At 43.6% G+C, this 20,959-nt stretch overlaps 2 protein-coding genes across 2 annotated transcripts; both read left to right on the top strand.

The window, feature by feature from the left end:
* The first annotated feature begins 357 nt into the window (after positions 1–357).
* On the top strand, positions 358–14,234 carry erbb3b (erb-b2 receptor tyrosine kinase 3b). Its single transcript, XM_030055583.1, has 28 exons — positions 358–436; positions 2,517–2,671; positions 3,433–3,619; positions 4,359–4,484; positions 4,572–4,634; positions 4,835–4,953; positions 5,146–5,287; positions 5,490–5,603; positions 5,702–5,819; positions 5,904–5,977; positions 6,063–6,153; positions 6,679–6,881; positions 7,859–7,991; positions 8,090–8,183; positions 8,860–9,017; positions 9,121–9,177; positions 9,323–9,464; positions 9,599–9,718; positions 9,873–9,971; positions 10,227–10,412; positions 10,558–10,713; positions 10,833–10,908; positions 11,082–11,228; positions 11,360–11,457; positions 11,551–11,733; positions 12,315–12,386; positions 12,758–13,049; positions 13,185–14,234. Exons 1-28 carry the CDS (start codon positions 358–360, stop codon positions 14,054–14,056), a joined length of 4,356 nt encoding a protein of 1,451 aa, XP_029911443.1. The 3' UTR covers positions 14,057–14,234.
* A 1,376-nt stretch (positions 14,235–15,610) lies between these two features.
* LOC115362398 (proliferation-associated protein 2G4-like) lies at positions 15,611–20,780 on the top strand. Its single transcript, XM_030056309.1, has 13 exons — positions 15,611–15,863; positions 16,658–16,786; positions 16,885–16,990; positions 17,110–17,179; positions 17,413–17,505; positions 17,596–17,659; positions 17,804–17,882; positions 17,962–18,040; positions 18,132–18,265; positions 18,570–18,664; positions 19,249–19,376; positions 19,546–19,599; positions 19,687–20,780. The coding sequence occupies exons 1-13, from the start codon at positions 15,776–15,778 to the stop codon at positions 19,744–19,746; spliced, it is 1,179 nt and encodes a 392-aa protein (XP_029912169.1). The 5' UTR covers positions 15,611–15,775; the 3' UTR covers positions 19,747–20,780.
* Positions 20,781–20,959: the final 179 nt, after the last annotated feature.

The following is a 20,959-nucleotide window of genomic DNA, read 5'->3' as shown; positions in this document are numbered from 1 at the left end:
AGTTCCCTGCCCGCACTGGCGCGTACAATTCAAGCTGACGAATCTGGGCAAAAAGACGGAACAGCTTTTGATTGGAGAATAAACTGGGCTCCTGGCCAATCACAAGTGACTGTCTGGGAGGGAGCCGACGGACTGTCACTCGCTCTCGGCTCCTTATTTCTCAATTGGCGTGCCTTATCTGCTGGCGGTACGAGTTTCATTGGGAAATATTCTGACTTCTTCCGACTTCACCTTGACTGGGCTTTGACTGGAAACTTTGTATTATTCCTTTAATTTACTTCCCTAAACTCCTATTTTTGATAAGGACATCTCAGACCTGCTGGACATGATATCTTTCTGAACAAATCTGACATCAACATGGACCGCTGGCGAGTTATTTTAGTGTGTGTGACATTATGGTCGAGTCTACCGACGGCATCATGCCAGGCTCATGAAGGTAGGAGATTTATAATTCCGATAAAAAATTATGAATTATGAATTATGAAGTTATTAGCGATGAAGATAAACCAATGTGAATGTTTAAGAATATCATCTATGCGAAACACAATAAGGTAGGACAATTAAATTACAATTCACATTTGGCATTGCAATTGAATGTAGTAACACACACACGCATGCACGCACACACACACACACACACACACACACACACACACACACACACACACACACACAGCATTCCCAGTTCTTGGCCTTACGTTATCCCTTTTCCTGGAACACCTGTGGGTGGGTGTATGGAAGTCACTCACCTGCTGACTTTGAGTCACGGTTGACTTATCAGTTGACCTGGATGCAATAAACAAACGTGTTTTATGGACTAGAATAGAATAAAATAGAATAGAATGGAATAATCTTTCAGCTAGAGCGAAGGACATGAATGTTATTAAGGCTCTGTCTCTTTCTCCTTTGCTACAGGGAGTTCAGGTAACTAAATTCTCTAAATGATTAACCAAACTCATTCTTTTCCTCTGTCTCAGATCAGAAAGCACCTTTTCGCTCTTTTCTCCTCCAGGGCCAATTTCCTACACTCATTCCCGGGCTGTAATCAGGTCCCAGATTGTGGTTGTATGTCATCACCTTGGCTGCCGTTGGCTATGAGTGGCAGCAGCACTAATATCCTGGTGGGGATTAAATTGCCTGGGTGGCAGTGGTACATGTTGTAAAAGGCTGTTGAGGACAATAAAGTTTGGTGATAAGTGTGGTGAAGTTCATTCAGCAATCGTTTTTGGTAAAACGACCATGAGTCCTTTACTAACTGAAACATAATAAAGGAATGCTATGGATCATAAACACAGCATTGTGATTATTTGCACTGGAATTAGCTGTAGCTCTGCTTACAGCATGCAGTTTGGACATAACTTACAGCCCATCTGAAACCATTACGTATGCAGTTCATTCAAGTGTGTGTTTTGTGCATGCGTGTCTGTTTAAGTGACGGCTTGGCAGTCCACACCCATCTGCATGTTTGCAGAGGGTTAAAGTGGCCTTTGATCCACAATCACTGTGCTTTTTCACAGATAAGCTGTATTGTGAGTTTCCTTTATGTCCACTCCTCTTCAGTGCCAATATTTACTCAAGACAACCATGCTTACAAGAATGAGTAACATAAGATATGGGTTACTCATATGTGTATACGTGCGCTGCTCTAAAGTCATCCCCGTCAACAGGGAACTCCTGAAGACACACACTTGCACTGATAACGTTTATACTGCCGGAAACCAAAGTCTAAATGTCGGAATAAGGAACTTCAATTTCTGATTGTTCGGGTGACTGGGGCATTATGAGTGATGCCTCTTTGCATTTGCTATGAGGAGAAAGAAAGCTTGTGTTGACTACTGCAGGTGCAGGTGCTTCATGTGGATACACGATGGGGCAGTGCCACTGTGTTGTTGGTCAATAAGAGTTGGTGTGTATGGCTTTTTCCGTTCACGATATTTCCCTCCCCTCAGCCAGAATGTCGGTCCCACACATGGCCCATTGTCTTGTGGTATGGTCTCAGCGCTGCAGACCCCTCAGACACTCATACACATACACACAGAAGCACTGTCTGTCACTGCATCCCTCTTCGCTCACTGGGACACACTGTCCACATTTATAGCTGCACCACAATGCAGGACTTTGTCTCAGAAAGGCCTGTTCCCTCACCCTCAACTCCATCAGCCCGAGGCTTGGACAACTCCATGTAGAGAGGTTACGGCCTCCCTGCCTGTCTTATTCTGCTTTGCATCAAACACTCCAGCACCATATCACATCGCACAGACACATGATCATTCACATCATGGACTTACAAAGTCTTGATTAACAAAAGAATGGTGTTGTCAATAACTTGTGCTAACAGATAAACAGTAACTTCTCATCATTCCTTAAATCACCCCTCAGTTATGATCCATATCAGCTGGGTTCGTTTATCAGCGAAATGGACAGCAATAATCTGACCACACTATCCTGAACCAGGCGTGCTCATTGTTGTTGGAAAACTCAGTGGATTATGTGTCTTTCTCCCATGTGTGTGTCAGTGGTGTGTCTTGGTACCCAGAACGGTCTGAGCTCCACAGGCTCACAGGAGAAACAGTACAGTCTGCTGAAGGACAGGTATGACGGCTGTGAGATCATCATGGGCAACTTGGAGATCACTCAGATCGAAAGCAACTGGGACTTCTCCTTCCTTGGGGTAAAAGTCCTCCTTTCTCCTTCTCCAGTATTGTTTTTTTTTTTTTTTTTTTTTTTTTCAATATCTCATATGTCAATATTTTCCATCTCTTTTGGCTGACTGCTGATGCCAATATTAAAATATGAACATATTCTTTTGCACCTAATTGCAAAGAACATCAAACTTCTCCTGTATTGGAATGAACATATTTTACACCTGCTCTTATTGTGATGGCCCAGTGGCAGAGGCAGACATACAGTAAAACACAATGATTTTCAAAATGTACACATTCACTGGGCAAAATAAGAATGCTGCTTCGGCTTAGGTTATGTAAAGCATGCCATGTTTGTTTTTATATAACATCTTCTTGCAAACAAAATTGTGAGATTCATTCTTCGTAAACAGGCTTGGATGATGCTCTCCTTGAGAAAATCCTGACAACAGCCACGACCAGGGCAAATTTGACCTATTTCACATATCTGCATGTCATATTGGCATACATTTTCATTTCAAGCCGATACCAGTATTTAATTGTAAAGCCAATATTATCGTGCCTATATTCTCCTTATGTTGTAGTGTCTTTGTATTACAAAGTAGAATACTACATTAATTTCCAAGCATTTCCTTTTAGCATAGATTAATGGAATGTAATTAATGTCTTGATTTGTAAGATTGTAATCCCACCTATTTAGTATATCAAACACCGCTAGTTTAGTATACCACCTCTAATCTGCCATCTTGACTGTTGTTTCCTGGGTTAACGATTCTCGCTTTCCATCCAGACAATACGTGAGGTGACTGGCTACGTCCTCATTGCCATGAACCACTTTGAGGAGCTTCCTCTCGGGCAGCTACGGGTCATCAGAGGGAACAACCTGTATGAAAGACAATTTGCCCTCTCTGTCTTCTTCAACTACCCTAAGTACGGCTCCAACGGCCTGCGACACTTGGTGCTCACAAACCTCACAGGTGAGGAGAGTTGTAGAAGTACCGCAGGTGAGGTACACACTGCAAATAAATCCATTGTACCAAGTCATGTAGTCTCCTCAGTTGGATCATTTTTTTTTTCACTTAGAACATGAAAAAACATGCCACTATGCCTATGAGATGATCCTACTTGTCCCCAATCCTTGTAAAAGTCTTGATACTTTCTTGATACTAGTGTGCTGATCTACCTTATTCTACCATTTTTCAGCATATTTATACTTAAATCCTGAAACTTTATTGGAATAAGTGGGATTATCACATTTCACTGTTGTTTTTTTCTTAATTTAAGACTAAATATGAGATGAAATGACTTGTTAGCATGGAGATTTTTTTGCAGTGTATAAGCGAATCTATTCCTCATCCCATCCAAAGGCTGTACATGCAGGGGTGTATTTTACCTCACAGAGTGTGTGAGGTAAGGAAGATTGATAGTTAAGGCATGACTAATGTCTGTGTGAAAACATTTTTCTGATGTTCCCATGGAGTGAACTGAAACCATGCATAAGTCTCTATGCAGAGGTGTGTCAGGCTGTAGGAGAGGAGAAGGTTTTCCCCATGCTGCAGCTTGTGGAGGTTGTTTTTTTTTTTTTTTTTTTTTTTAGCATAAGAGAGGAGATATCTGCTGTGATTGCTAACCAATATTTTTCCCATTTTCTCTCCATTGCTTGAAACATGTCTCCTTCTCTGTCTGAACGCCTTCCCCACTCCCATTTGTTCACAGAGATCCTGGAGGGAGGTGTGCAGATTATCTCCAATAAGTACCTGAGCTATGGCCCCTGGGTTTTTTGGCAAGACATAGTGAGAAACAGCACCGCTACTATTGACATCCAACTCAACGGAGAGAGAGGTTAGCCTTGAGATACTATTTTAGATAACCCATTTTTTTTTCTGTCTTTTTCATATATTTCTCTCTCTCTCTCTCACTCTCTTTCAGGTCCCTGCCACCCATCCTGTGGTGATCACTGCTGGGGGCCAAATGAAGACCAGTGTCAGACCTGTTAGTGCCTCGTCTTTCTATTTCACAATTTCTCTCTGTTTGTTCTCTCCCTCTGTCTCTTCCTGCTTCTCTCTCTACACAGAACAAAAGAGACACACAACATGCACCCACATACAGACAGACAGACAGACACACAGACACACACATATATTGGTGACCTCTGTCCAACCCTGTTTCTCTCTCCTCTCTGTGTGTCTCAGTGACTAAGACCGTGTGCGCTCCGCAGTGTAATGGCCGCTGTTTTGGGACCAGCCCTCGGGACTGCTGTCACATAGAGTGTGCAGCGGGATGCAAGGGCCCTCTGGATGTGGACTGCTTTGTGAGTGCGCTGCACCATCCGCCCCTCTCTATCTTGCTCATAAAACCAAGAGACAGAAAGATAGCCTCTGTACTGTTTTGCTCTCATTTGCAGCCGCACAGAGGACATAGGCAGAGGATTGCTCATAAACAGCAACAGCATTTGTGTGTCTTCTTTGCATTGGTATGTGTTTTTCTGTGTGTATGTGCACAGGCATGCCGTCACTTCAATGACTCAGGATCCTGTGTGCCTCAGTGTCCCCAGACTTTGATCTATAATAAGCAGACATTTCAGATGGAGACCAACCCCAATGCCAAATATCAGTATGGATCCATTTGTGTCTCCCAGTGTCCCAGTGAGTGGCTTTTTGTTGTGCATTTATGTGCATAATATTCTTGATTCTCTTTGTGTCCAGCGAAACAATATTTATCTCTTAATTTATTCCCTTAATAGTGTGTCAAACTGGTCTCTCGTTGTCATCATGCCCATCATTAGGCTGATAAGTTTCTAAATGAGTCTGAATGGGGCCTCCCTCCCCTTCCCTGCTTCTCTTTCAGCACATTTTGTGGTGGACGGCAGCTCCTGTGTGAGTGCCTGCCCGCGGGACAAGACCGAGGTGGAGAGGGGAGGACAAAAGCAGTGTGAACCCTGCAGTGGGCTCTGTCCGAAAGGTTGGCACGATCAAACACGTTTCCACATGTCACGATGACCTTATTTTTTAATTTCCTGCGTGAATTACAGCTAACAACGGCGTGTTATCTCTCTCCAGTCTGTGAAGGCACCGGCGCCGAACACAGACAGACAGTGGACTCCAGCAACATTGACAGCTTCATCAATTGCACCACAATCCAGGGCAGCCTTCACTTTCTGGTCACTGGGATTCTTGGGTAATTGTCTACACAGCCCATGAGTCTGAACACAGTGCGTCATGGTCAGCTGTTTGATTATGTGTATTTTCATCTGTTTCTCAGAGATGACTTTAAAAACATACCACCGCTTGATGCCAAAAAGCTGGAAGTGTTCCGCACTGTCAGGGAAATAACAGGTTTGTGTATAATGTGTGTTGTTGTTGTGATGGATATTAATCCTAATACTGTTTTGATGATTAACTCTGTCTGTTTGATTACCAGATATCCTGAACATCCAGTCATGGCCTAAAGAACTGAGTGATCTCTCAGTTTTTTCGGGCCTCACAACCATCCAGGGGAGGTCTCTTTTCAAGTAAGACCTGTGTACATACGACGAGAATAGCTTGTATGTTTGCATCCGTGTGTGTATTACTGAAACCCATCTGTTTGACATGTTAAGTGTTGCATAATAACCAAATATTTCACCATTGCACTGTCATGCACTATAAACCCTCTTTTGTACATGCATAATACCTTAAAGCTGCATCTTGTGTGAATAGCGTAGACCAAGCCCCCTGTGCCTGCATGTTGCTACTTGATAATGTGTCTTTCCCTTTGTGTCTCACCCTCCTGTGCTCCCTGTACTGACATCCTTCTCCAGTGTGAAGAGGTATGAACTGTGTGTGATCCCAAAACTCAGACACCCCAGACTGCAGAATGGCACATGCATTATAACTACAGCATATTGTGCAGATACAAACCAGATGACTTCAAATACTGCCAAATTGGTGACATTTTTGACACTTGCTCTAATCTACATCTTCATTCTCCCACTTTCTCTGTTTTTTCCACTGTCCATTTCCACTCCTCCTCAATCCTCCCCGATCCTTTTTCACAGGCGTTTTTCTCTGATAGTGATGCGTATCCCCACCTTGACCTCACTGGGGCTGCGTTCCCTCCGAGAGATCAGCGATGGCAGCGTTTACATCAGTCAAAACCCCAACCTCTGTTACCACCACACTGTCCGATGGGCACAGCTGTTCAGAGGCACCCGAGCCCGCAACAATGAAATCAAGGACAACAGGCCGCAGGCAGAGTGTGGTGAGCCGGGCTGGCAATCTGGCAGGAAGGGGTGAAGGGCAGGGGGGCAAAGTCAGGCTATATTAAAATGTTGATGTTTATTTTGTTACTTATTTATTGATGTTCATTCATCGGTTCAGCAAATACTGCTGCATGCACTCCGGGAATTCTCCTTGGAGAATTTCTGCTGCATCCAGCTTTCCCAAGTTGATACTGTGAAGCCAATATTGTCACAAGTGAGATATTTACACATTGGATACACATTGGATATTCTGCATTACGGCACAGATGTGTTCAAGGCAACATATTGCAGTAAATGTCAGTAAAGCTGTGTTGAAGGCCAGCAAGAAACTGCAGCAGTGGTGAGTTTCTCATCACTAGAGCTAGCTTTGATGCTGTGGTATGTAAAATTACAAATAAAGGGAATCAACATTGTAATATGGCCTGGGTTCAAAAATAGCAAACCTATCCTTTAATGTGGTGACTCCCCAGTGTCATTGTACCTACTGCTATAGTTAATATGAATCAACAACATACCCACAATAGTCGGTTACGTCTTGAAGGATAAGGCTTATGTATAAATACACCAGCAGGTGCATTGTAGCCGATGTCAGATATGACAATGATGACAATATGCCTGTAACTGGATGCCACTGCATTCCAAAAAGATGTTAAACAATGCTATTTGTCATAAATGAAACCAGTTCAAACCAGTTTTTGAACAGAGTGAAGTTCTATGGAGTTTTATCTCACATCACACCTAACATTTTACTATTCAGTGGTATTCAGTGGTATTAAAATTGAAAATTAATGATTATTCAACATGTGATTTTGCATGAGTTGTAACTATGATATATATTGATATTTTAAAAAATCCTTATGACTATCATGATATTCATCTCAACTATATTTCCCCGCCTTATTTTATTGTTATTGTTATTGTTATTTTACTGCTGCAGCATTTACCTGAAGTAGTTTCTTCATTGCTGTGTCTCCAGTGGCGGACAGCCGTGTGTGTGACCCGCTGTGTTCAGATTCGGGCTGCTGGGGGCCGGGGCCCGACCAGTGTCTCTCCTGCAGGAACTACAGCCGGGACGGCACCTGTGTGGCCAGCTGTAATTTCTACACAGGGTCAGTATCAGCACGTGTTAGTATGATTATGACCGATGCTGTTCTAATATTATTTTGTTTAACTGATTTATTTTGTCTGTTGTTTACTGTTTCTCCAGGAATCCAAGGGAATTTTCAGGGCCTGATGGCAAGTGTGTTGTCTGTCACCCTGAGTGTCAGCCTCAGGATGAGAGGGTTACCTGCACTGGACCGGTAATCGCTTTGTTTGATAATACAGGAACGGTGTTGCCCAGGGCCTTTTTGTGAGGTCTTGCTACCTGGCATCTCACCTACTCAAAATGTTGCTGGGTCTTGAGGCACACTCATGTTATAAACCCTTGTAAATATGTCCTCCCACACAGTTTTAGTCCTGCTGTTGTTCTTGCCTGTTACACTTGTTATTTTCTAAATAATGTGTGCATGTGGTTTGCTCATGTTTGCCCTGAGTATGGAAATGGATGCACAGAGATTACATATACAGATGCATTTGTTGTACCTCTCAAACACTTTTAAACCTTCAATGCCCAACTTCAGTCATCTTGTACTTTCCATTCAGTGACAAAATGACCCCACCAAAAGCCTGGACAAGTTCCTGCTTTCCCATTAAGTGATTTACTATTGAATTTCTGTCACGTATTGCCTGCCAGATTACAAATGACTAAACTAACAGCTCTAAATAATTCATCCCGGCTTGGAGTCAAAGTTTAAGTAGTGGAGAAAGGCAAATGTCTTGCACTATGTCACTGTTGATTACTGGGGAAAATGCCATTTCCTCTGCCATTAGGATGTAATCCCTGTCTGATAGATAACCTCGCTCTCTCTTTCTCTGTAACGACAGTCTCTCTTATGTTTCTCCTTCTTTATTCACCTCTCTTTTACTCTCTGATAGGGTGCAGATGAGTGTGTGGTGTGTGCCAAACTGAAGGATGGTCCTCACTGTGTGTCCTCCTGTCCAAGTGGTGTGAATGATGGACAGAGGGGACTGATCTTCAAATATGCCAACAAGGAGGGTCACTGTAAACCATGCCACATCAACTGCACGCAGGGGTGAGATTATATTGATTATGTGTATGTGTGTGTGCATGGATATATCACAATAATTTTATGTAAAAAAGTGTTGAAATTAATGGTGTTGGGTTATGTGGTGCAGATGCACAGGTCCAGGGTTGAGGGACTGCTTTGAGACAGCCAGGCTGGCAGTTAGTAGGTAAGTGTTCCCCCTGCTGGTGAATAAAATGCATTACACTACACAGCAATGCTTGATGAGCCATCCTCAATTCATCATGACTCATGGGATCAGGTATGACTCATTTCAGTAAGTAACTAGCATCTCTCCCTTGTTGTGGCTGTAGTGGTCAGATCACAGGGATAGCTTTAGGGGTCCCAGCTGGGCTGATAGTCTGCCTGGTGTTGTTCTTCCTGGCCTTGCTGTACAACCGAAGCCAGGCCATCCGCCGCAAGAGAGCGATGAGGAGATACCTGGAGAGCGAAGAGGTGAGCTTTTGAGGGATTGTCCCAGGGGCTGCTGCCATAAAGTTACCTGCTTTTGATTTTTACTGAGATCCAAACAGGTTAAGAGGAATGCTGGAAACTGTAATCATCTGGATAATGTTCTTGTGTTTTGGTAGAGTTTTGAGCCGCTGGGTCCTGGGGAAAAATGGACTAAAGTCTATGCCCGAATCTTAAGGAGCCCAGAGCTAAAAAAGATCAAAGCTCTTGGCTCTGGAGTTTATGGTACAGTGCACAAGGTGGGACTATTAATAAATCTCCATTTCTCTTTTTTATTATCCACCGATTTCTCTACAATAACCATCACTTAATAAAAACCTTAATGCCTTGCCAGTGTCTCAGCAGTGTAAGCCTGTGTGAGCTCCTGTGACAGCAGTTAAATTTGTATTTTAGGGCTTTTGGATTCCAGAGGGAGAGACGGTGAAAATCCCTGTTGCTATTAAGACGATCCATGACAGCTCAGGCCGGCAGACCTTCACAGAGATCACTGATGTGAGAACCATACTCTTTTCCATCCACCTCAAAATGTCAGTATTCTGTGACCTTAAGTTGGTGTCGCCTAGCAACTGAAGTTGAAAAGCCCTCTGAAATATCATGTTGTGGTAAATGTAATTTAAAATATCATGAGAAAGAAATTATTTATTTAATATCCTGAATAAGGATGCCTTTATCTGTACTTCATCATCATGGGGGAAAATGGGTGAATGTTGATACATATTGAGTTTTTATTTCTTTATCATTATGCAGCATATGTTGTCCATGGGCAGCCTGGACCACCCCTCTATCGTTAGGGTGTTAGGCATCTGTCCAGGTCCCAGTCTGCAGCTGGTCACCCAGCTCAGTCCCCAAGGGTCCTTACTGGATCACATCAAGCAGCACAAGGACAGCCTGGACCCACAGCGCCTGCTCAACTGGTGTGTGCAGATTGCTAAGGTGGGTGGCATTGAAGACTGACGCTTACATGTTTCTTATGGTCTTTTTCAAGCGACCGTGCGTCATGAATAACCTGTCATAGTATACAATTCATCAGAGGAGTCACAGAACACAAATGAGTCCTGGTGATGTGTCTGTGTCTCAGGGTATGTTCTACCTTGAGGAACACCGTATGGTCCATAGGAACCTGGCTGCCCGCAACGTCCTGCTGAAGAACGACTACCAGGTCCAGATATCTGACTTTGGTGTGGCAGACCTCCTGTATCCTGATGACAGGAAATATATCTACAGTGACACCAAGGTAATTATGACTCACTCACTTCAGGATACACCTTGAATTGCTAATCAAGTCCGGAGTTTGTTTTTGGTAATAGAATCAAAACAATATGCCCCGGCTCTGCAATTTATCTTTCACTCCAGACTCCCATAAAATGGATGGCACTGGAAAGCATCTTGTTTCGAAAATACACTCATCAAAGTGATGTCTGGAGTTACGGTAAGAGGCTGTGTATATACAGTGTGTGTTTATTTTGTCACTGTGTGTTATCTTGCGCTTTATGTACCCGTAAGTGACCTTGGCCAACCCTAGAAAATTGGTTTCTGGGAAATGTTGGCAGGGAGGATTTAAACTGCCCCTGTGTGTCGTTTGGTGATCATTCACTCAAACAGGGGTGACGGTGTGGGAGATGATGTCATTTGGGTCTGAACCGTATGAGTCTGTGCACCCGCACAATGTGCCCGGTCTGTTGGAGAAGGGTGAACGTCTGTCCCAGCCCCCCATCTGTACTATAGATGTCTACATGGTCATGGTCAAGTGTGAGTCACACATACTGTACAGCTGTCAGTATGCACACACACTCCTACATGTATACACATACCCATATAAACCTGATATTCATGGTATGTGAAAGCACGTCTTCCTTCAGTGTTTTTCTTTTCCTTCGCAGGCTGGATGATTGATGAAAATGTACGACCAACCTTCAAGGAGCTGGCCAGTGACTTTACTCGCATGGCAAGAGACCCACACAGGTTCCTTGTCATCAAGGTGAGGCGGCGAAAGTTAATGATTATACAGCTTTGAGTGGCGCTGACCTGCTGACTGAAGCCTTGAACCTTGAACTCCCATGCTGCCCTCCAGGTGGACGGGGGAGAAGCGAGCTCAGAGGAGAACCACCAAAGGGAATCGGAGCGAGGACTTTTGGAGACGGCGCTGGGGGATCAAGACGAGGAAGAACTGGGAGATGGAATGGCTACACCTCCTCTTCATCACTCTCCCTCTCCATCTAGGAGTGTGTCTCGCTCAAGGATTAATTCTTACAGGGTAATGCTTTAGTAACATAAGTGCTCTGAATTCACCAAAGGAAAGAAATGTTTTCAAAGTTATCTTGGAATTATGAGAAACAATCTCATAACTGTGAGATGCCAATTCATAATTAAGAGAAAACAATGACAGTGAAGGACCCTGAATGGGAATAAGCAGATATGGAAACTGTAAAATTTAAGCTCAGAATAAAAATATTTCAAACTTTCTCATTATAGCAAATGCAAGCAAGCTACTGGTTTTAAAACTTCCGCTTTTAAATTAATTATCTCTCATTCAAATTAATGCAAGTATATATACCTGCAATGCAACGTGCAGAACGAGTCTATATTATGTTCTCCTTTTTCTCACAATTATGGATAGTTTCCATGGTTATTAAAGCTAGGTCATAATTATAAGATATAGTGTCATAATTAGAAAATACCAAAGTCATAATTATGAGAAAAAATGTCTGGATTTTTTGTTTCATTGATGAATGCAGTGCACTTCCATAGAGCTTTACACATTCTGTGAGGGTTACTGCTAAAGGATTAGAGTCAAGGAAACTCTGCGCATAATTTATTTTCTTGCCTGATCTACAGAGTGGCAATTCTCAAGCTGGATCCATGGGATACCTGCCAATGACCCCCGGCCCAGTAGACAGTATCCACCAGGTGTGACACTCACTTTCATGCCCACATGAACATGCACACAGTCACATACACTTACACTGAGGTGCAGCTAGTAAGACTGTTAAAACGGTTAATGTTTGCACAGCACAGGTGATAAAGTAGGCAGATAAATTTAGCTTTCACACTCTTAAAACACTGAGCAGCTTCACTTTAATCAGCATTACTCCCACATTTTGCCATGTGGCAGCATGTAAAATCAATATTACAACTTAGCACTGCCAAGAAATAATTACCCCAGGGCATGAAGCGCATAAATCTGTGCCATTCCTGTCTCACTGGTCCCATTTAAAATGATCAGGATTCATTTCTATGTGCTGCAGCGTCACTCCAGCCCTGTGCTTTTTCTGTTCCAGCTGTTTTCTCAGAGGTCTCGTCTGAACTCAACACAGACGGTGTCTGAGGGGTCAGACGGCAGGGGGAGCGGCCTCGAGGTGGAACTGCCCGAGGTGGTTTTTCTGAATGGCAGTCTTCGCAGGGCCAGGGGTGGCACGGAGAAAGGCAGCTCCCGCGTATCCGTCAACCGGCACAGGAAACTCTCTACAGCCTCAAATCGATCCTCACATAAGGCCCGGGTCGAGGAGGAAGAGGAGGAGGTGGACCAGAATGGCTATGTCCTGCCTGGGTCACCTAGCACCCTGGAGAGAGGTAATTATTCAACTCTCAACAAACAGATCCACAGTTTGACAGCATTCTGACTTACTTTTGTTTTTATCTGAGCTTTTCTCATTCTAAATCAAGACTTCCTCCCTGATCTTCTTCCCTCTCCTTCTACACATCCAGTCATGGCTCACGTAATCTCCAGAACCCCTCAAGAACCAAGAAACTCAAGATCTGCCAGAAATCAACTGCCTTCCTTGGCCTCAGATTTGACCCATGAATATGAAATAATGAGCAAACAGTCTCCTTGCTCACCCAAAGGTGTCTTCAAGAAGGTGGACGGGCACTCGGATGTGCTGAGGAATAAAACTCCACCTTTACCCTCTCCAACTTACAAGACACCTCTGCCAGTGGAGGGCAAAGCACATGGGGAGACACAGAAACATGCGAGCTCTGCTGTAAAGCCAGATGGGAAATGTGAGGGAACTGCTGCACAGAAAAGAGACTCCACAGAGAAAGAAGAGCAGTCTGAGGGTGAGACCGGGCCTGTGGCTGACCAGGGAGGGACCCCTCATGCGACTGGGGAGTCTGAATACATTTATATTCAGGGATTTTGCTCTGAGGACACAACAAAGCCCATAAGGGAGAGACGTGACAGTCAAACATCAGCGGAGAAACCAACAGACGCAGAGGTGGACAAAGAACAAGAGGAAGAAGAGGATGAGAAGCACTGTCACACACTTGAGGAGAATCTGAGCGGCGTAGACGCGCCCGGGCCAGATGTCCTCACAGCTGGGGCAAACACAGCGGAGGAGTATGAGGAGATGACCGGCTTTGGAGGAGCATCCCACGGGCGCGAGCAGGCAGAGTACCAGAACCTCCCGGTAAAGAGGAGGACTGTTTCTGAGGAGCTGGGCAGCAGCAGGTGTGCAGGGCTTGGGGGATACATCAAGGTGTGCGCCGGCGTCGGAGAGCCCAGCGGCAACACGTCGTTCGACAACCCCGACTACTGGCACAGCAGACTGTTCCTCAAGCCAGATGCTGTGCGCACCTAATGATGTGGACTGGGACAAAACCCTCGAAATACTGAAAAATCTAATTAATACAGATTTACAGCAGTCATGTACTTCTTTGTATTTGAACTTCACGCCCTCTCTATGATGAGCAGCTCCTGGTTACATGATGTTTAGCATGGCCTATATCCCACACCATTTAATTCCCACAGTGATTCCATATTCTTAGCAATAATGTGAAGTATTCCAGTTTCTTTTTTTTTTTTCTTTTTTTGTAGAGCATCTTTTTGTACATTTTACTATAATGTGAATTCTGTGATAAAACAATAAAATCACGACTTGTTTCTATAAATGCTCATGATGTGCGCTCAGTGGTGGCACTGTGAAGATGGCACTGTGAGGAGGACGTTGAGATGGAGGCATGTGGGATGCTGACCGGTGACGCACTCGCGCGCAATTTAAGCGGACGGCGCTCGATCAAAGATGAATAAAGAGAAGCGAGAGTTCATCTGCATCTACTTCCGCCTTCGTTCAGCATAGCAAGCAGAGGAGAGAGAGAGAGAGAGAGAGAGAGAGAGAGAGAGAGAGAGAGAGAGAGAGAGAGAGAGTTGAGATAGTCTTATCTGGTCCACTATTTTTTGCGAAAGGTTGTGTTTTAGCCGATAAGATTTAGAAAGCGTCCAGAGTCCTAGGTTATGATGTTTCATGATTTAAATTGTTGTTTGACTTTGGAGCCATGCTGTCACTCATCTGTACAAAAAAACGAACTCCACTTCAGAATCAGAAATACTTTATTGATCCGAATTTATTTACACGTATTGCACGTATTGAAACTGGGTTAGTTGCAGTTGCTCAAATTCTCAACAGAATAATTAAATTATTAGAAATGGAAAACGAATTAGAAACATAAAAAGCCTTAGAAACTTGTGAATTTGTGCATTATGTATGTGCTATGTCCATTATGGATTAAGTTATAGCAAAAGTATGTGCATTAAGTGCAAATATTAGCCGATAAGCGTAACGGTTTTAAAAGCGTCCAGAGTCCTAGGTTATGATGTTTCATGAATTAAATTGTTGTTTGACGTTGGAGCCATGCTGTCACTTAGCTATACAAAAAAAAAAAAAACGAACTCCACTTCAGAATCAGAAACACTTTATTGATCCGAATTTATTTACACGTATTGCACGCATTGAAATTGGGTTCGTTGCAGTTGCTCAAATTCTCAACAGAATAATTATTAGAAATGGAAAACGAAACAGAAATATAAAAAGTGCATTTGTGCATTACGTATGTGCTATGTGCATTATGGATTAAGTTATAACAAAAGTATGTGCATTATGTGCATTAAGTACAAATATGTGCAACAATAAATACAGAAATAAGACATTGGGCATGTGTAAAACGTATACCTATGTTCACCATATGTATACTTAAAGAGTCTATTGCAATCTACTGCATGTCTATAAAGTTACAGCGTAAATTAAAATAAATTAGGTGCGTTGTGCATAAGCTAATTATATAAATTGCTGTATGTTCATGTAGATGCGCTTGACTGTTCTCCCAGCGGCTTGCCGTGTGACCGGAAGTGAACTATCTTGCCAGATACGTCACGCGTCTTTGGCGGTAGGCGGGTCTCGTGCTCGTGGGCGAGCGGCGTCGGGCGGGCCGGTGAGCGCAGAGCAGCGGAGCAGCGTGGTCCATTCTGTGACTGACACCCGCCGGGGAAAAAGTTAGTTGGAGTACGAAGAGACACTGCCAACATGTCTGGAGATGACGATTCACAGGAGCACACTATCGCCGACGACCTGGTGGTCACAAAATACAAGATGGGCGCTGAGATCGCAAACCGTAAGCAAAAGGAGTCGCTTTGATACGAAGGAAACATTTGAGAAGTGGCAGGACTCGGTTAGCTAGCTGCTCACGTCCAGGCTGCAGCTGTGCCATGTGCCGCGGCAGCACAAATAACGGCTTATTTTAGACAACGAACCCGTGACAAATATGGATAAAATATGGCATTAGCTGAAAGTTTAGCCAGCCTGTGCTTTGTAACACCGTGTGTGTCTTAAACGTCACTTTGCTGTCACATTAGCCCGTTGAGCTAAGCTAACCTAGCTGCATAGCAAAGCTGTACTCCAGGCTAGCCTGAGCTAAATGCTAATGTAACAATGGCTGGCTAGTTGAGCTAGCTAATTTACCACTAGCGGTGCGCTAAGCATGTAGCTAGCTTCGTCATCCAGCCGTCATTAACCAGCAGGGTTTCTTGTCAAAGTGCAGCCTCACCTGAATGTATTTTTGGTTGATTGATAGTAAATTAACGCGGTTGCGTGCTCGCGGCTGCCGCTGCACAGCTGTCAGCCAGTCTGTCTCAAATTAAACTGTCTCATATTAATGCAACGCCAAGTTTGTCAAAATCCAAATGGGTCTTGAAGTGATGCCTGTTGTTCATTACAGCTGATGGAGTGAATGAGCCCCGAGTAGAGAGAGAGAACAGCCATTGAGATTAATTGCATAATTCATCAGTTCACCTTATCTACACTCTGGTGGCAGCATGGCACCTGTTAATTGAATCATTAAAAAATCAGCCCCCTGTGTCATTGCTGCAGCACTTTAAACCACAGCACGCCTCTCCTTTTGTCTCGCAGAGGCCATGAAGGCTGTGGTGGAGGCGGCTAAGGCAGGAGTGTCTGTGCTCAGCCTCTGCGAAAAGGGAGATGCCTTCATCATGACAGAAACTGGGAAAGTCTTCAAGAGGGAGAAGGACATGAAGAAAGGTATAGTTTTTGGATAACAGAAGAATCAGTGCATTAATCTTGATGTTACAGATAAAATTCAGTGTACTCAATTTGATGCGTGTATCTGGCTTCCTCAGGTATCGCCTTTCCGACAAGCGTGTCTGTTAACAACTGTGTATGCCATTACTCCCCTCTGAAGAGTGACCCTGAGGTTATATTGAAGGATGGGGACCTTGTCAAAATGTAAGAACAGAAACATATCTGTGCTGTTTTGCTCCACTGCATAAACTCTGCCTAATACTTTCCTTGAAGTCTGTACTTTGCGTCTTTGCCTCATGCTTGCCCGTTCTCTTTGCGTGCAGTGATCTGGGTGTGCATGTCGATGGCTTCATCTCAAACGTGGCTCACAGCTTTGTTGTTGGGGTGACCAAGGTACGCCATCAGCACTGGATTAAATTACATTTAGGTGGCCACAATCATGTGGTCATTTGAGCACTTATCAGGATTAGTAGAGCTGAACGTGTGAACCCATAGTCGTATCGTATTATATATTAGATTGTCCATATCGTGCAGCTCTATGAGTGGTAGTTAGACCATCAGCTGTTTGTTGTGCTTCATTATTCAGTCTTTCCTGATTCTCTCACTTGCCTCCTGTGGTCCTTCAGGAAGCGCCACTGACAGGGCGGAAGGCAGACGTTCTCAAAGCAGCTCACCTGTGCTCTGAAGCTGCTCTGCGTCTCGTCAAGCCAGGAAACCAGGTAAAATAAATCTCTCACCTGGCCACTGATTTGACAGAAGCTATTACTGTTAACCTGGCATAATAATTGTAAATTGTTTATCTCCACAAGAACTCACAGGTCACAGAAGCCTGGAACAAGATTGCAAAGTCATTCAAGTGCTCCCCCATAGAGGGTGAGTGTTTTCTCAACATTTGACCTTTTCTGGACACGAGCCAGTGATCGCTGCACCTGCCAGCCAAGTGAGGTTATTGCTATATTATCACTGTGTATGATGTGACTGGCTTCCCCCACCAATCTTGACTTTTCATGTGTGCAGGCATGCTGTCCCATCAGCTAAAACAACATATCATCGATGGGGAGAAAACGATCATCCAGAACCCAACGGACCAGCAGAGGTGAGTGCGGCCAGCTAGTTTTCACTGACCGATTAGCTTTTTGCTTCACCGGTCGCTGACCCCGCCTCTCTTCTTGTAGGAAGGACCATGAGAAGGCTGAGTTTGAGGTCCATGAGGTGTATGCAGTCGATGTGCTGATCAGCACTGGAGAAGGGAAGGTAAGAGAGATGAGGATAAGAGGTGTTTTGACTTTTCACCGACCTGTGCGTTCAGTCAGGTGTTATAAATCTGTTCTGTTCTACATTTAAGGCAAAGGATGGAGGACAGAGGACTACCATCTACAAACGAGAACCCAACAAGGTGTACGGCCTGAAGATGAAGACCTCTCGGATGTTCTTCAGTGAGGTGGAGAGGCGCTTTGATGCCATGCCTTTCACTCTGAGGTACGTGTTGAAAACCTAGTGCACCTAGCTGTTAATGCCCATAGCTTTAGGTAATAGGTACTTTATATATTGTCATATTGTCACCCTCTTTTCTTTATATTTTAAGGGAAATACACTGAAAATGTATACAGATTTGCCCAAGTAATTGGATGACCTGAAAACAATGCCTCAATAAGTTTTTTGGAATAGTTGTGTATCAGGTGCAATTTCCTTTTTTTTTTTCTTTGCCTTTTCTTGCTTTATTTTATCTTTTTAGTAAAGTGCCTGAGTTTCTGTCTGACTTCTCCTTTCTGTGTCTCCTCAGAGCATTTGAGGATGAGGCCAAGGCCAGGCTGGGTGTGGTGGAGTGTGCCAAACATGAGCTGCTGCAGCCCTTCAACGTACTGCATGAGAAAGAGGGTGAGTGAAACAAAAGGGAATGTAATAAAGCGCTCCAGTGACCATGACAGTACTTGAAAATCTGAGCAGACTAAAAGACCTTCAGGTTTTTTGCAGAGCCGTTGGAAGGTTTAAGATGTGCTTGAATTTATATAGAAGTGTAACATTCAATTGCACAGCCAGCTGGCTGCAGGAAATATGTCGTGGACAGACAAAGTGCCTCTGCTAATGAGGAGCACCGTACTGCATTGGTTTTTTATTGTTAATCTTATTAATGGTGTTTCTTGGAGCAAGCCCTGGGCTAAGATGTACTCGTATGCTGTGGCAGTTTAATGGAAAAGAAAACTATGTGGGTTTTGGGAACATTTTTAAAATACTGTATGTCTTGGGCGTGTGATTTGATTTTTATTTGTTGACAGTAGATTTCATAATAGCACTATCATGCCGGGCTATAATCAACAGGTTTTAGACCCTGAATTATGGAGTTGTAAGTCATTGAAAAACCTGTAGTTTGATATTTGTATAATTATATATTATGTCCAAATGCATACTCTCTGGTGCTCTCTGCTGCACTCTATAATTTTTCTCTTTTTTTGCCCATGAAGGTGAGTTTGTAGCCCAGTTCAAGTTCACCGTGCTGCTCATGGCTAATGGACCTCTGCGGATCACAAACAGCCTGTTTGACCCAGATCTCTACAAGTCTGAGCATGAAGTGGACGACCCAGAGCTGAAGGTAAAACGCCCCTGATGGATGCACCATCCATGCTTTCTGACCTATGAAGAGGGATTAGGGTTCAATTTAAATTGCATTAGGAGTTGATGTATTGTGTGTTGTGCTTCCATGATCTTATGGGTGTGCATTGTTGTTCCCTTTTTTAAATATTTTATTTTATTCTGTTAAGGCTTTGCTGCAAAGCTCGGCCAGCCGCAAGACGCAGAAGAAAAAGAAAAAGAAGGTAAGATAGGGCACTGACAGGGTCGGAAAAAAGGGAAAATGTAAATGTCTAAATGTTGCCTCTAATTTCCATTTGATCTTTTTAAAGGCTTCAAAGACCGTCGAGACTGCGACGGGACAGCAAGTGGAGACCGAAGCAGCTGAATAGATCCCTCCATGTCAGCTTTTTGTCTCCAAGAATTACTGACAGACATGTGATGACCCAAAGAAAAGACGTCGAGAATCCTCCTATCCCAGCTGTCTGAGGCACTTGCGGGCTTACCCGTCATGAATACCTCCAATTCTAACTGATGTCAGACTGGGATGCTGCTGCTCCTAAATTCTGTCACTCCCCTCCACACACACACACACACACACACACAGACACTCACGTCCCTCTTAAATTTCCCTGTCCTTGAGACGGGCATTTCCCCTTGAATAGTAGGCACAGTTCCACTCCAAGAGAGGATATTCTGTGCAATGGCGTATTGTTGGTTTTCTCAATGGAAGACTTAACTATTTGAGAGACCACAAGCCTTCTCCCCTCCTTCTCTCCCCCAAAAACTATCGTGAAAATCATGGTAAATAAAAATGATTTTGACAGTGTGACCAAGGAGGATGACTGCGCAGCACCGTGCCAACGTAACTGTGGCATTTAGATAATTTGCTCAAGGTCACAAACCTGAAGCCATGCCTTTGACCTGAATGTTTACCTGCTGCTGCGGGGGGGAAATGTTTAACACCTGTTTTGAACCCTGAAGTCACACAGCATTGATGAGGGTTAAAAAGCATGAAATCATGAGTCATCATTACTGTTTGAGCAAAATTACTACATATTCACACTGCTCTTGCTTAGGTCTGTATACTAGTACTGTATGTATACTTCTAGGCATCTAGGTTACTCAACTAACAATTTATTAAATGGATTTTTGAAGACTTCTTCCACTGGTTGAGAAATTTAACAACTGAAAATGTAGTGATTTTTTTTTTTTTTTTTTTTTCTCCTTCCTTTGCTCAGTCGTGGATGCTGCAACTCTCACTAAAGGGTTGTGCATTCGGTCTTCTGGTGCCACCACTGCTGTCAAGGAGTTTCAGTCTGTTTACACAAGAATTCCATAGCTGTTAAATATATGGATGCTTTTGTAAAACAAATCCCAGTTTCAGAGACTATTTTTGGAAACATTAAAAAGCCACCTGACATCACTCGCTTGTTTGGTTCCTTGGATTGCCTTTCACTTCCTCAGATGACATTATGCACTGCAGCTATTGTAAAGATTGTTACCATAATAAAAGGCACTCAGTAATCACTTTGGTTAATCTTAAATATCTCTACATGTAAGTCAGCTCAACAGACAGTGGCAACATAAAGATCTGCCATTTGG

Source organism: Myripristis murdjan, chromosome 7 (assembly GCF_902150065.1).
Source record: "Myripristis murdjan chromosome 7, fMyrMur1.1, whole genome shotgun sequence".
Taxonomy (NCBI): domain Eukaryota; kingdom Metazoa; phylum Chordata; class Actinopteri; order Holocentriformes; family Holocentridae; genus Myripristis; species Myripristis murdjan.
This window is presented reverse-complemented; position numbering and strand designations above follow the sequence as displayed.